This window comes from Microchirus variegatus, assembly GCF_963457635.1.
Source record: "Microchirus variegatus genome assembly, chromosome: 21".
Lineage (NCBI taxonomy): Eukaryota > Metazoa > Chordata > Actinopteri > Pleuronectiformes > Soleidae > Microchirus > Microchirus variegatus.
The window spans coordinates 14,085,370-14,100,071 of record NC_139822.1 but is presented as its reverse complement, the minus strand read 5'-3'; the positions used below and the strand labels follow the sequence as shown (position 1 = coordinate 14,100,071).

The 14,702-nt window shown below is 42.2% G+C and overlaps 2 protein-coding genes across 3 annotated transcripts; one reads left to right on the top strand and one right to left on the bottom strand.

The window, feature by feature from the left end:
* The first annotated feature begins 1,314 nt into the window (after window positions 1-1,314).
* Window positions 1,315-6,095, top strand: LOC310942111 (putative histone deacetylase 1-B). Of its 2 annotated transcripts, none has more exons than XM_083907417.1 (14): window positions 1,315-1,420; window positions 2,108-2,220; window positions 2,320-2,437; window positions 2,533-2,607; window positions 2,697-2,835; window positions 2,939-3,080; window positions 3,166-3,258; window positions 3,341-3,449; window positions 3,531-3,671; window positions 3,925-4,033; window positions 4,112-4,242; window positions 4,330-4,482; window positions 4,598-4,649; window positions 4,751-6,095. In XM_083907417.1, exons 1-14 carry the CDS (start codon window positions 1,369-1,371, stop codon window positions 4,776-4,778), a joined length of 1,455 nt encoding a protein of 484 aa, XP_083763543.1. In that variant the 5' UTR covers window positions 1,315-1,368; the 3' UTR covers window positions 4,779-6,095. The 2 variants fall into 2 exon arrangements, with proteins under 2 accessions (XP_083763543.1, XP_083763542.1); XM_083907416.1 differs by having other exon boundaries at window positions 4,330-4,500.
* On the bottom strand, window positions 6,096-9,796 carry tmem54a (transmembrane protein 54a; the record flags this gene model as incomplete). Its single annotated transcript, XM_083908040.1, has 6 exons — window positions 9,774-9,796; window positions 7,797-7,993; window positions 7,513-7,572; window positions 7,075-7,269; window positions 6,860-6,997; window positions 6,096-6,224 (listed from the first exon to the last, which is right to left on the bottom strand). The coding sequence occupies exons 1-6, from the start codon at window positions 9,784-9,786 to the stop codon at window positions 6,096-6,098; spliced, it is 732 nt and encodes a 243-aa protein (XP_083764166.1). The 5' UTR covers window positions 9,787-9,796.
* Window positions 9,797-14,702: the final 4,906 nt, after the last annotated feature.

Genomic DNA, 14,702 nt, shown 5'->3' with positions numbered 1-14,702 from the left:
AGTCATGCCATGAAGGTGGATGATGGATTTTTAGCGTTTGTAATTACTGTTACTTTTATGAATAACTGTGTGTCTGCATCAAAGGTGTCCTTTTTACGTACTGTATGATATTATTACATGTGGACTATGAAGCTGAAACTCTCATGAGAGCTGGATCACTGAATAACCACTGTTGCTGAATGAGTAGCTGCTCATTGGTGATGATCCTACAGTGTAAATACTGTCAACTGGCTTCAGTCTTGCATTTTGCAGGTTAATAAATGTATTCATGATGCTTTTACTCGCAGTCAGAGGCTTTTCTTGGATGTTGTTTGTTGACCGCGCCGCAGAGAACGAACCACCACCAACAAGCACAATATACTGTATTCTTCATGCATTTGTGCATTAAGATTATGTGTGTTTGTTTACAGCTAATGAGTTATGAGTGACATACAGCATTGATGCATTGTCACGGATTAAAGGAGCAGTGTGTAAAATCAGCAAAAACATTTTAAGGCGCGTTTATACTCCATCACTGCCTTACATACCTCCATGTGTCTTTTACATTAGTTTGGACATTATGCAATACTTCCTCTAGAGGGCGGTGTCGAGAACCAACAATCATGGCGACCTAACCTAGGGGATATTTTCATATAATACATCCATGGCCTGATCCAAAAGCAAGTGGAATTTGTGGCAGTAGAATGTAAGACCACTAAATGTAAATCGTCCAATTAACATCATATAATAAATAAATAAAACTAGTTATTGTTGTTAGTTTAGACACATTTAAAACTTTAAACATAAACCTAGCACAAGTGCAAAATTCACATATCTGTACTTTACGCTTATATTTCTAGAAACTTTTGCTCTACTACATTTCCTAAATAAATTGTGTTCTTTTACTCCACTATATTTCCTCTAACTATCTTTGTTATGCGTTACTACCAAATAAAATCCAAAGAAGAAGAGTTGCTAATGGTCTGTATTTATACAGAGCCTCACACACTTCAACATGGGATTAAGCGACCATGGCCTAACTTTTTTAATACTTTTACTTTTACTTCCAAAACTTAAGTAGATTTTATATCAGAAATAATAATAATAAATAAATAAAAAATAATGAAGAAATGGCATTTATTTTAATGAAATACTATTATAAAATGTGACTTAAACTTCTTCCAAAGTCCTTTTCTAGTAAGATACTTTTACTCAAGAATCCCTTTTATGTACCTTTAAAATAAGACAGGGCGACAGACCAATGGACGTGTAGGGTGGAGTCTGTCGCCCCCTGTTGAGAGCACACGACAATTAGATACAAATCTCCGCCTCTTGTGGTCGTTGTCTCTTGCAGCGTGAGTGGAGAAAAGACGGCCAAAAAACAGCAAAATGGCGCTCTCTTCACAAGGAACAAAGAAAAAAGTTTGTTACTACTATGACGGTGAGTACTCGTGAGCCTGCTTTTTCACCAGTAAACGCACTCATCGCAGAGATCCGACACTTTGCGCCAACAAAGGTTGCAGCTTGTTTCAGCGCTCGCTAGACTGGCACGTTAGCTAACCTAACCTAGCCAGCTAGCTGTAGTGTCGAGCGGCTTTTCGTCAGTCTGACTCACACACACTCACACACACACCGTGATAACATTGGTCGGATTTGTAAACGCGCTGGTTTTATTTCAACGTGCTCGCGAGTGCGTTTATCTACAAAACTGAACACGCAAACTAGATAATTTCACATCACCAGCTGCTAGCGTGCTAACAATGGAAGTACCTCATTGACGCTACAATTAACACCAGCACTAAGCTAACATCAAAATGGCTAATGTCGCCGCTGCCTTCGGGGACCGGCAGGTAGCTCCCTGAAAAGTCCAGTTTTAGACTAATCTTTGTGTTTAATCTAACACGACTCCACTCTATTTGGACCTCGATAGTTTGTACTATGTTTTATTGACGTTTTAGAATAGACTTTTACTGAAAGTGTGAGATTTCCGGTTACGGCATCATAGTATAACATTCTTAGCGTACTTTTTGATCGCATGGATGCGAAAACTCATGTTTACTCATTGATTGCAGAATTGTGATGTAAGTCAATAACCCGACATTCTGTGTTGTATTTGTTCCCATGATAGGTGATGTTGGCAATTATTACTACGGACAGGGACATCCCATGAAGCCCCACAGGATCCGCATGACACACAACCTTTTGCTCAACTATGGCCTCTACAGAAAGATGGAGATATATGTATGTTGAGTAATACTTGTGAACATATGCTCAGGACAGATCTTGGATGACTTGTTTTGCCCTGTGTCTCAGAAGCTAATTTGACGTCTTGTGTTACAGCGCCCCCACAAAGCCAGCGGGGAGGAGATGACCAAGTATCACAGTGACGATTACATCAAATTCCTGCGCTCAATTCGACCGGACAACATGTCGGAGTACAGCAAACAAATGCAGAGATGTAAGTCCAATTCAATGCGATGATTGCGTAGATAAAGTTAATGAAACATAATGACATTGGTGGTAATGTGTGCTCTGTTCTGTGCCGTTTTGCAGTTAATGTGGGGGAGGACTGTCCTGTGTTCGATGGGTTATTTGAGTTCTGCCAGCTCTCTGGAGGAGGCTCTATTGGTAAGTTAGTTTGTCTTTAATTGCCGCTCAGACAAACGTACAGTAATCTGTTTCATGAAATCAAAATTTTCTTCCTCGCTGTGGTGCAGCCGGTGCCGTGAAGTTGAACAAACAGCAGACGGACATCGCTATCAACTGGGCTGGGGGTCTCCATCACGCTAAGAAGTCCGAGGCCTCTGGGTTTTGCTACGTCAACGACATTGTGCTGGCCATTCTGGAATTACTGAAGTGAGTGCAAACGTCATATTGCACATTTTGTGCTCGTATTGTACTCTGCATTGTTGGTTGGATGAAAATGCAGAACATCAAAGACGCTTCCCCTCTATCCCAGATACCACCAGAGAGTCCTGTACATAGATATTGACATCCATCATGGAGACGGTGTGGAGGAGGCCTTCTACACTACCGACCGTGTCATGACCGTTTCCTTCCACAAGTACGGAGAGTACTTCCCTGGCACTGGCGACCTGAGAGTAAGCCTTTCTTTTTTTAAATAAAATGTGATTAAAAGCCATATTGTCACAGTTTGTAATACAATCGGTTGACATCCGTCTGCAGGACATTGGTGCTGGGAAAGGCAAATATTATGCCGTGAATTATCCACTGAGGGATGGGATCGATGATGAGTCGTATGAAGCCATATTTAAACCTGTGAGTAAACAGATCCTTTTAGTAGTTGGAGTTTGTCTTGAGGATCAGACACATATTAAAATGGCTTTTCCCCCCCATGTAGATCATGGCTAAGGTGATGGAAATGTACCAGCCCAGTGCAGTAGTCCTGCAGTGCGGAGCTGATTCTCTGTCAGGAGACCGACTCGGCTGCTTTAACCTCACCATTAAAGGTAAGTTAACAGACGCGCACCTTGTGATGTTTTAGCACTAGCAGAGGTCCCTAACTGTTAAAATTAATTATTTGTGATCAGGTCATGCCAAGTGTGTGGAGTACATGAAAAGCTTCAACCTGCCCCTGCTGATGCTGGGCGGAGGAGGCTACACCATCCGTAACGTGGCTCGCTGCTGGACGTACGAAACCGCTGTAGCACTTGATTCCCCCATCCCTAATGGTGAGTGTTTATTACCACAGGTGTATTGACTTGGAATTAGAAATGTTTCTCAACAGAATATCGGAATAAATTCTTTGACTTCAGACATATTTTGGGGCTCTGCAAATGCCAGGACATTTCCTATTTTATCTGCAATTTATTTATCATAATAACAAAGCACTGGCTGCCTTGTTCCAAAACCACATCACTAAAACAGTTCAAATAATCATTAGAAGGTTTTAAAAATCGAAATTTACCACTTTTAACTCTACAGAACTTCCATACAATGACTACTTTGAGTACTTTGGGCCTGATTTCAAACTGCACATCAGCCCCTCCAACATGACCAACCAGAACACCAACGACTACCTGGAAAAGATAAAGTGAGTCCAGCAGCAGTTTTGGTCACTTCCATGAGCCATAAATTGCGATTTTTAAAAGTGGTTACATTTGTCTTCTAGGCAGCGCTTGTTTGAGAACCTGCGTATGCTGCCTCATGCGCCAGGAGTTCAGATGCAGGCGATTCCTGAAGATGCCGTGCAGGAGGACAGCGGCGACGAGGAGGAAGACGATCCCAACAAACGCATCTCCAGTAATTAACTCGCCATTTGCCTGTTTTTTTCTCTTCATTATCATGCTATATGTTTTGATTTGAACCATTCTCTCTCATAATCTGCAGTCCGCGCTCACGACAAGAGGATAGCGTGTGAGGAGGAGTTCTCTGACTCCGAGGACGAAGGTGAAGGAGGTCGCAGGAACGCCGCCAGCTTCAAGAAAGCCAAGCGAGTCAAAACCGAAGGCGAGAAAGAGGGAGAAGAAAAGGAGAAGAAAGGTGAGGAGGAAACAAAAGGTATCTATTTTTTTTTTCTTTATTATTATTTCATATTTTTCAAATAAAGAGATCATATGTGTGTCTTAATCTTATGGCTGTTATTTTTTTTTAACAGAAGTCAAAACAGAGGAGAAAGTGCCGGAGGAAGAGAAAATGGACACATCCAAGTGAGAACAAAAACTGCACACATTATATATTGAGCATGTTTTCCAGCAAATGAATGATCAGCAGCGTATAATAATAATTATCCTCGCTCTGGCTCCTTTAGGCCAAAAGAGGAATCCAAGACTCCTTGAGGTCGTCAACACTCGAAGATGCCAGTGCAGCTGATCAGACCAGTTCACGTTTTTGTTTTTTAGATGAATGTTCCAGTCTGTGGCTTTTGGCAAACCAGTGAAGGACTGTTCTTTTGTAATGTCACATCCTACTCCTTTTGAAACGCGACGAGGAGCCGAACATGTTTTTCTAGGACAACTTTTCAACTTTGCTGTTAATGGACTTCAAGTCAAACTGGCTGTTTATTTCGGGTTGTTTTTTAATACTTGTTTTTCTTTTTCGTCGTTGTTCTGAATCTTTTGAAACTACTCTGTAAAAATAAATTTGCCTAGTAAACGTATGCTTTTATACATCTGATTTAATTTATTTAAATCATAGATTTTTTTTGGCTATTCTCCTTCCCACTTTAGCTCTGTGCCTTTTTTTTTTTTAATTTGTAGTTGAAGCATGTTTGTACAATAGATTTCTTTAAAACATTCGTGCCATTGTTCTTCCACCAGGAATGGACAAGAGGGTTTTCTCAACCTATGTACCCCTTACATGTCACAATGTCAGTTTCATACATACATTTTAGGTTATGATAGAATTTGTCCTTAAGTGACTCATATGTATTTTCTTTTTTTTATATTTGTGAGCTTAGGCTCTGCTGATATTTGGACTTCTAATATACTGTATAGTACTCTCCAATGTACTGTCTAGTACTCAAAAACAGTGATTCCCAAAGACTGGGTTGGGACCCACCGAATGTGCAGCATTTTTACACTTTTTTTTTGTCAAAGAAGTACAAGTATATATTTTAAATAACACGCATAAATGAAGTTGTAATGAATTAACGACACGTGATTTGTTCGGTGTGAAAGATACGACGCTACGTCGTGCACAAGTTTGCCATCAAAGTGGGTCCCCAGTGGAGACGGTTTGGGAAACGCTGTCTGACACGTGAGGCAGAACAAAATGCCAGAATGCATTCATGTGTTGTGTATATATATTTGTATTCTGAAAACAAAAGCAAAAAGTGTTTCACAAGATTGATTACAAATGACACCTACAGTATGTCGCACAGGCCCCGGTGGGTGTGTGTTGACCCCCGACATTTAAAAACACCAATAAAATTGCCATAAAATTTACAAAACCGTGTCTTATTTGGTAACTGCGTTTTGATACGGAATACATTTAAAACTGAGCATTTCAAACTAACGACAAACAAAAATTGTACTTAAATGTTACTGAACTCTTTGTTTTTCCTGACTTGAGGTGCCACAAATATCTCCTCCGGTGTGTAACAGACGACTTCACAGATGACGGGGGAAACAAAATGTCATTTTGGTTCAGCAGGTTCACAGCCAGTGGCTCTGCTCGGCTCTGTTGGCGCCGTCAAGCAGGTCGTCCTGCTCCGCAGGCCCAGGTTCAGGGTCTTCTTTTGGCTGCGGGACTGGTGTTAGGGTTTCAGGTCTTTGGATACGTACCTGAAACGACACGACGATTGTAATGTCTTAGAAATGCTTACGCATGGGTTTGAGTGTGAGAGTGGATGGTTGTTTGTTGTTTGTGGCCCATGTCAAGGGTTTTGCATTAAAAACACGTAGTCTCAGGAAATAAGTGACAAACGCATAATATAAACAGCAACACATACAAAGAGTTTACACAAATACATGCTTGTTTTAGGGCTAATGGCTCCAGCCCCAAGCTGGCACTCAAATATGTTAGTGTGGATGGCTGTAGTGGACAATTTAAATCAAGTTCTAGTGTGATAACAGTTACAGAAATCTAATGGTGAGACCCCCTCTGATCACCCCTCCCTTCCCAAGTGTGCCTGGGACCTAAAATGGCCTTCACATACCAGAAAGCTTTTTGTTCATGCCATGAAAACAAAAAATACTGCGACTGGTTTTCCATTTGGGCTGCTGTAGGAACATTTCGGCACAAGATGGCAGCAGTTTATGACTATTCTGACTCTGACTCCAACATTTTGTTCCCCCCCTGCTTTGAAACTAGTTGCCATCTAATTTACATCTCGCGAAACCACATTTTTTTGAATAAATTAAAGCAAATGTGTTGACTGAATAACAATCCAGCAGGTTTAGTCGATCCAAAGACTTACCCTCCTGGCCCGGGTCGGCCTCCTCCTGCAGGGACAGAGGTAGAGGAACGTCGTGCAAGCAGCGAAGCAGCGGAAAGAAAACACCGACTCCACCACGGACATTAGGATGAGAGGCACCCACAGAATGATCGTCGTCGCCTGGAAAACAGAAAAAGCATGAACATTTCTGAAGGTGTTATCTGAAAACCGCAGTGAAGTGTTTGCATTCAACTTACATAGATTCGCGTCGGGTCGAAGGGGCATTCGTACGTGATGCTGGAAGATCCGACATCTTTAGCGGAGAATGTGCAGTGCGTTAGCAGGCCTTTGCCTTTGTCCATGATGGCTTTCACCATGGACACGGACAAGGCCAACGTGGAGGCAACTGCCAAGAGTCCGGCCAGGAAGCCGAACACCAAGAGCACCCACTGCTGCAAAGACAATCACACAAACACATTTTCTCCACAGTAAAAGGTACATGTCACACTCGTCTGCATGCATGCATGCATGTATAGAAAACCAGATTTACATGTCATTTAAATAGATCATTTCGCCCTGCAATCAGTCATCAACAAAAGACAAGTTCTAACAGGAGCCACCAAATGACAGCTGTGTGTGCTGAGTGTAGGAGGGAACGACGCTGTGCCAACAACAGTGAGGGAACACTTATTTACCAGGATCCGGTTTCTCTTGTTTTTGGACAACACGATGGCGGTTATTCCCCCGATGATTCCCTAAGAGACAAAGGATGTTCAAAGGTTAGAATGGGGTAAAAATGGCTTACTGTACCTTTAAGCATATATGACCACTGACACAGTTTCCAGGTAGTCTTGTTTTATACATTTCCATTTTGGTGTGCCCAAAAAAAAAAACTACTTCAATCCACTACCTGCTACTGTGTTTACATATTAATGAAGTCACGATCAAATTGCTGCAATTGCAATGGTCTATCACTTACCACCAGCCCTGCCACAATGGCAATGACATTAGAGATGGCGTAGACCATGGTCCGAGCCTGTGCGTGCACGTTTATGTGCCGGAGCACGGCGCCGTGCACGAGCGCGCCGAGAAGAAAGTTGACGTGGCCCACCAGCACCAGCCCCAGCCCCATCTTCATCAGGGCTTTGTTGTCCTTGAGGCTGGCGCAGCATACTCCTATACAGCAGAAGCAGACATGCGTTATTTTTCAGATGTTATATGAGGTTTCACAGCATCTTTCTGTGGTTTTCTGCGATTCACACACACACACACACCATAACATGTCAGATAAGAGCAGTTACGACAATTATCGCCTGCTGAGACCCCAGCAGAGACGGGTGAAGATCTCGCCCTGCTGCTGCAGCTATGGTAACAGTTCAGACGGGGGGGGGGGGGGATTGTGTGTCCCTGGAATATTTTGTTCCTCCCTTTAAAGGAAAGATAGAGCTTTAAAGTCCACATCACCCCCCCCCCCGTAACAATCGGGACAAAGCTTTGGGTGTGGTTGTGATATCCACCACCACATTTATCTGGCCTGAGGGGTCAGGTGGAGACAGACTGGTTACCGACTCCCCGTTTGTCTCATTGTGGAAATACTGGCTGCGTGTTTGGGGTCATAATGCGCTTAATAATTATTAACGTCATAGTGTTTGCTGCCATATAACTTTTCGCACACTGTGTCACTGTAAAGACGGACAGAAACCATGTGATGGATGTCACGAGCCCCTATTTTGACACGACCTGCATGGTTCAAAGGTAAAAAACAAAACAAAACATGGAGACCAATACTGTGTTTAGTAAGAAATGTTTTTAATTGGATATGTAATCGATTAACTGTCATGTGTGATGTGTACAGGTGCATGTTTAGTAATGCTAACTTAATCAAAATGTATTAAGTTTAATATTTGTATATTTCTTAAAGGGATGGGAATCTGTATCGGTCCGATACTGGTCGAAATCACTGGATCTGATATCGCACAGGTAAAAAATGTTAAGTCTGATAAAATTCAATTCAACATTTGTTTATTGTGTATTTGAAATGACTGCACAAATGTGTTGTCAAAAGCTTCATAAATGGCCTAAAATGACTGTATCGGTCTAATATTGTTATCGGTAGACACTCGAGTTTATGATATCGGTATCGGACTCAAAAAAGTGGTATCGTCCCATAACTTGTTTCTTTCATTCTGCTTGGTGACAAGTAACTACAGTAATAGTACAGTCGGGGCGGGAATCACAGCGTACCTCACGATACGATACACAGTCCACGACACCAATAATATCACGATATAACGATTCCTGATGATAATCGATATGTTGCCACTCGCGACACATGGCGATATCGGTCTATCTGAAGAAAACTTAAACGTGCAGTATAGAACGTGGATGGAGCATCTCTTAACGTAGCTTTCTATCGATATTGGCGCCCTGACGCATTGATTATCGTATCGCACAAAGAACGATATATTTCACCAAATCGATATTTTGACCCATCCCTGTTACAGTGAGTGGGTTCATGACTGGGCAATTAATGAATAACAACGTATATAGTTAGTATACATATATATAACTAATTAAAGTTCAATGTATGATGACACATGATAAATATTGATAATGATACATTATTTGCTTTTTTGGGGCTGGACTAAAAGTATGAATGACCCATTACAGGCCCCAAATAATGCTAAACAGCAGCTTTTAAGAGTTTAAATGATTAAAGTGAACGTTTTACAGTGACATATTAGTACACCTCAGCGTAAGTTTGACAATGAAACTAATAAGTATTAGTTTCAACTTTGCACACACACACACACACGAGAGAAATGTCTCTCCTGTCCTCTGAGGTGCGCAGACCACGCCTTAAAAAAAAGTCCACACGCAGCACAGACACAAATACTAACTATAAACACGGAAGTCTGAATGACTTTAGAGACACAAACGTTGTACGTGAACTCACCTAAATATACCATGGTGGCGTTAAAGTCCTCTTAGGTCACATTAGTGTGGCAGTTGTGTTGAAAGTCATGTCTGGCAGCTCGGTGACGGTTGGTGTGTGTGTGTGTGTGTGTGTGTGTCCTTGTCTTCCTCTACTACCGCTCTCACCTCCGGCGGTAAATACCGCCTACCTGTGCGGAAGCCCCGCCCACCGTACCTTTACAGAGGAATCTGACTGTGTGTGTGTGTGTGTGTGTGTGTGTGTGTGTGTGTGTGTGTGTGTGTGTGTGTGTGTGTGTGTGTGTGTGTGTGTGTGTGTGTGTGTGTGTGTGTGTGTGTGTGTGATAAATGTTTCTCGATTTTAACAGTGTGTGAGTACAGAGTGTATGCATGCTAATCATCAGACATATGGAGGACGAGACCTGACATATCAATAACTAAATACAGGAATAAATAAATAAATGCATAAATAAAAAAATAAAAAATTGATTAATAAATGCATGAATAAATAAATAAATACATGCTTTACATTTATTTATAAATAAATAAATGCCTAAAAATGAAGCAAAAGCTGGTGCTTGCATACAACTAAAATTTACATTTTAAGATTTTAACTGTTAAAACAGTAGTTTAACATGCAGTCAATTGTAAATAACTGACAAAAACTGGGCAAAATGAGCAAAAGCTACTTTTTCTGGCCCTTTTCTGGTTAAAATAAGTCCACACGGACATTTTGATGCTTAAAGAGTTAAAGATAAGAGCAATGACATTCACTGGAGAAACATTCAGGACGTGTGAGTCAGATGGAGAAGAATTTGTCATTTTTATTCATCAGAACAGTTGGCATTGTTTCTGTAAATATATGCTAATGATGCCGTTTGGCAGATGATGAAAACTGGGATTACGTAACAATATTTACTCCAGCTGTCAAAGATGCTCACAGATTTTCACCTGAGTCACCTGAATGCAGCATGTTAGCCTCATTAGCCTGATCACCAACACCTGTGCCTCTGTCGCCTATTTAATACCTCACTTGTGGCCAGGGAGCCGTCAGAGAGGTTGACCTGCTTTGATGGTGTGCAATGAGGGTCGTGGATCTATTGCTTTGTGTCTTTTTGGGCTGTTTAGTCTCTGCGTCAGTGATAGACAGGCAGGATGTCATGCTGTCCCATACGTTTCCTGGATTTTTCCCAGATTTTGAGCCTTTGCCATTTGAGGGAAACTTCGATTTCACTCCACATGACTCCATCTTCAGCTCCTGGCGAAGCCCGGTTCCTGACTTTCACATGCACGCTCAATTACCTCCCATGATGAACGTCCCCAGGATACAGGTGTTTTGTGACGAATCCCGCTTATCTGTGCTGGTTGATAAGAGAATCAATGGTGCTATGCTGACAGCGGAGGAGGTGCAGCTGGGGAATGGCTGCTACAGCAATGGAGAGCGAGCGAACCAAGTTGTCTTCACTTACAATGTGGATGAGTGTGGAACCACACATAAAGTGAGTTCACCATATTTCCCCCTCACCTCCTGTAAGGCTCTTGTGAATCCACGCTCTTGTTTCTTGCAGATGCAGAACGGCTTGGTGATGTTCACCAACTCCGTGCACTTGAATATGAAGAAACCTCTCCCCGCCTGGAGGCAAACTCCTTCCACAGTGCATGTCTCCTGCATCCCAGAGAGGTCTCTTTTCACAGCGGTGTCTTCAGAAGGTGGCAGGACCTTCGATATCAAAGCCATGAACTGTGAGTCAAAGATCTGAGATGTTCTTAAGCTGACAAATGTGTTTTTATAAACCTTTACTTTTTCCTGCAGCGTCCTGGACGAGTGCTGCCGTGTCCGACGTCTATAAAAGAGGCCAGGTTGTGAACCTCCAGGTTTCTGCTAACACTGGACGTGGTGAGCAGCTTTTCATCCAGTCCTGCTTTGTCTCTGCGTCGCCGGATCCTCAAAGTAAACCTCGGCATGCGGTCATTATGAACAAAGGGTGAGAAGTCGCTAGTTCAGTCACTGCAGTGTTTATTACTGCGACCACCTGTGAACCTGTCTCTCTTTTCCAGGTGCACAGCCGCCCTGGGTTCTCCTCATCCTGTTGTACAGTTTGTGGCCTCTGGCAGAGGGGATGTGGTCAACTTTGTTCTGAACACAACTTATCTAATGGCTGAGGTGAGTTTTATAGTTTTATCCACCAAGGTGGTCAATGCTCGGCTCTATGTGAGCAGTAGACCTCAAACGTTACTTAAGGCAGACGTTTTGAACTTGAAGATGTTTCACCCATAATCCCAGAGGCTTCTCGGAAGGATGGGTGAAACGGTGAGAATCTAAAAGTCCAGAAGCTGCTGTTTCGATCAACTTTCGAGCATCTGAAGTTATATTTTGACTTTGCAGATCTACATCCACTGTACTGCGCTCATCTCAAACCAGGGTATCACGGCTGGCTCCAAATCCTGCAACTATAACTTCATCAAGTCAAGGTACAGTACTAATACACATTACACACTATTTTCATAATCGATTTCCTTTCTTGACCATTTTAGTTATTTGGTCCATATGTTTTACTCAAAATGATCAAACTGTGATATGGAGCAAAGAAGCCAGGAAATATTGACAGTTAAGAAGCTGAAAGATCAACAACCAAAGACAAAATGTTCACATTTTATATGATTCTTTACGTTTGTAAATGCTCTGTTCGTTTGAATGAAATAAACCCGAGAAATGCGAGTAGTTTTGTCCTCTTTGGCTTATTTACTGGGAAGTGTCATGACATTCAAAATAATTAATTTGAGTTAATTTATGGATAAATGTGTTCCTATTTCAGATGGGAAGACCTGAGTGGAGACGATGAGGTGTGTAAATGCTGTAGCTCAAGGTGTAAAGGCAGACCCCATCATGAAGGTCAGTGATTGTTCATCTTTTAAGTGCAATGATCAGTAGATCATACAGCGTAACTCGGTGTCTCACAGACCATGTTTATCTCAGGCTTCAGGGCCACGGTCAGCACTGGCCCGTTTGTCACTGTGGACAACGACGTGAAGACGAGCTCCACGCCCGACGTCTCGTCTGAACAGCAACTGCCTCCTCCACCGGTTACCGACTCGATGCAGTCCGACGCTGCAGTGACGGAGACGCTAGTTTCTGGTGCGTCGCTTTCAAGAAGCAAATTTTCCTCGCCCCTGCAGGGTGACGTTTTTGCGATTCAGGACCCAGTTTCCAGTCTGATCCTCTTGCTTCCTGGGCAGATGGAGGACCGTACCAATGATGGCTCTGACACTGAGTTGAAGGAACGTAGCGTGACTTTAAATGACATCCCTGAGCAACAACCTTCATCTTACCTGAATCTACCCTTAGGTGGTATTAATGTTCAAAATGAATTCAAATCCATTTCATTTTTGGATCTGAATTTTCCTTCGGTGGATGGATGGCCTATTCCAGCCCCTGACAAAGCAGAGTCTCGGAGACTAAACCGGTTTGGACGGTCTGGAGTGTTGACCGTAGACGTCCTTCTACCAGCTGAGATGACACCGAATGACCTTAATTTTGACCTTAACCTAAGGGAAGAGGAGCCGACTCGGATGCAGGCAGAAGCGGCCGAGAAGTCCAGCGAACAGCCCGCTGACGATGGACCAATAATTCGCTCTAAGCTCCAGTTCTCCAAAAGTGCAGATGGAACGCAAACGCTGAGTTATGAGGAGGAAGAGGTGGCGCCGAAGAAGCTGGAGGTCAAACCTGCGACCATGAGACGAGCGATGGCGATGAGGGAAGGGCAGAAGGGACTGCGCTCAGCTTTCCTGGATTTCTTGAGGTACTTTTGAGAAATTGTCCAGGATTTGGTTTAAATTTTATTTTTATGCGGCACAGATGCAAGTGAATGGGACATGGCTGCCACCAGGGGGCGACAGAACAGATTTTTAGCCACTGGCCTAATTTACTCTTTGATTTGCCTCCTATTTGAGCTTTCATGTCTCAGCTGGGTCTGACTTGGCAGTTGGTGTTGGAATCTCATACAATCACTCAAAATTATGCAAACAATCGCTTTATACAATAGGGAATGTTTAATTATTCTAGTTACTCTTGTGTTGGTCATGTTTAACTTTTTTCTGTCTTTTCGTTTTTTTAGGAGGATGGACAAAGCAGAATAACGACAGTTTCAAAGACTTTTATAACACTTAAGTTGAATAAAGGTATTGATTAAAAAGACTGTAGTTTTTTATTATTTTCACATTGACAGACTGACTCTATTTTCTCATAATTCATGTGGGTTTTTCCAAATTTTTTTCAAACATGGCCCTAATACTCTGACCAAAAATATGCATGTTTGAATGAAATTATTTGATTTTAATCTCAGAATTCTGACTTTTTTCCCCTCAGGATTTTGACATTTAATCTCAGTTCTCTCTTTAATCTCAGAATTAATGCTGGGTTTTTTTCTTTCTTTCAATTGTTTTGTTCATGTGGTCCTACTCTTCAGGGAAAAAATACATGTTTGAATGAATTTGATTTTAATCTCATATTTCTGACTTTAAACTCAGAGTTCTCCCTTTAATCTCAGACTTAATGCTAGTTTTTTTTCTTACTACTTTCTTTTATGTGGCACTACTCTTCTGAACAAAAATATGCATGTTTGAATTAATCTCAGAATTATTTCTTAAACTCAGAATTCTCCTTTTTTCCCCTCAGAATTTTGACTTTAATCTCATAATCCATGTTTTTCTATAATCTGTGCGGTTATTGCAGTGACTGGAGCTGTGTTTCAGTGTGAACCCTCTGCAGGTCGCTGTAGGCAGCTGGGCTGTGTAGTTAGGACAGCTCCACAGTGCTCTCTCCCTTTTACAGCACATGCTCTCAGTGTGTTTTTTCTTTTTTTCCCCCCCCTCTCTTCCAGCTTTGACCCTGGCCACTGTTTCCTCCGCAGCGCCGCCGCTCTCTATAAAGTGACCACGCGTCGCACGCGCA

What these genes read in the sequence shown, in the direction of transcription:
- LOC310942111 (XM_083907416.1), top strand. Translation starts at nt 1,369, where the DNA reads ATGGCGCTCTCTTCACAAGGAACAAAGAAAAAAGTTTGTTACTACTAT. An exon ending in AGTTTGTTACTACTATGACG is followed by an intron (nt 1,421 to 2,107) that starts GTGAGTACTCGT and finishes TTCCCATGATAG; the next exon opens with GTGATGTTGGCAATTATTAC. An exon ending in CTGGCACTGGCGACCTGAGA is followed by an intron (nt 3,081 to 3,165) that starts GTAAGCCTTTCT and finishes ATCCGTCTGCAG; the next exon opens with GACATTGGTGCTGGGAAAGG.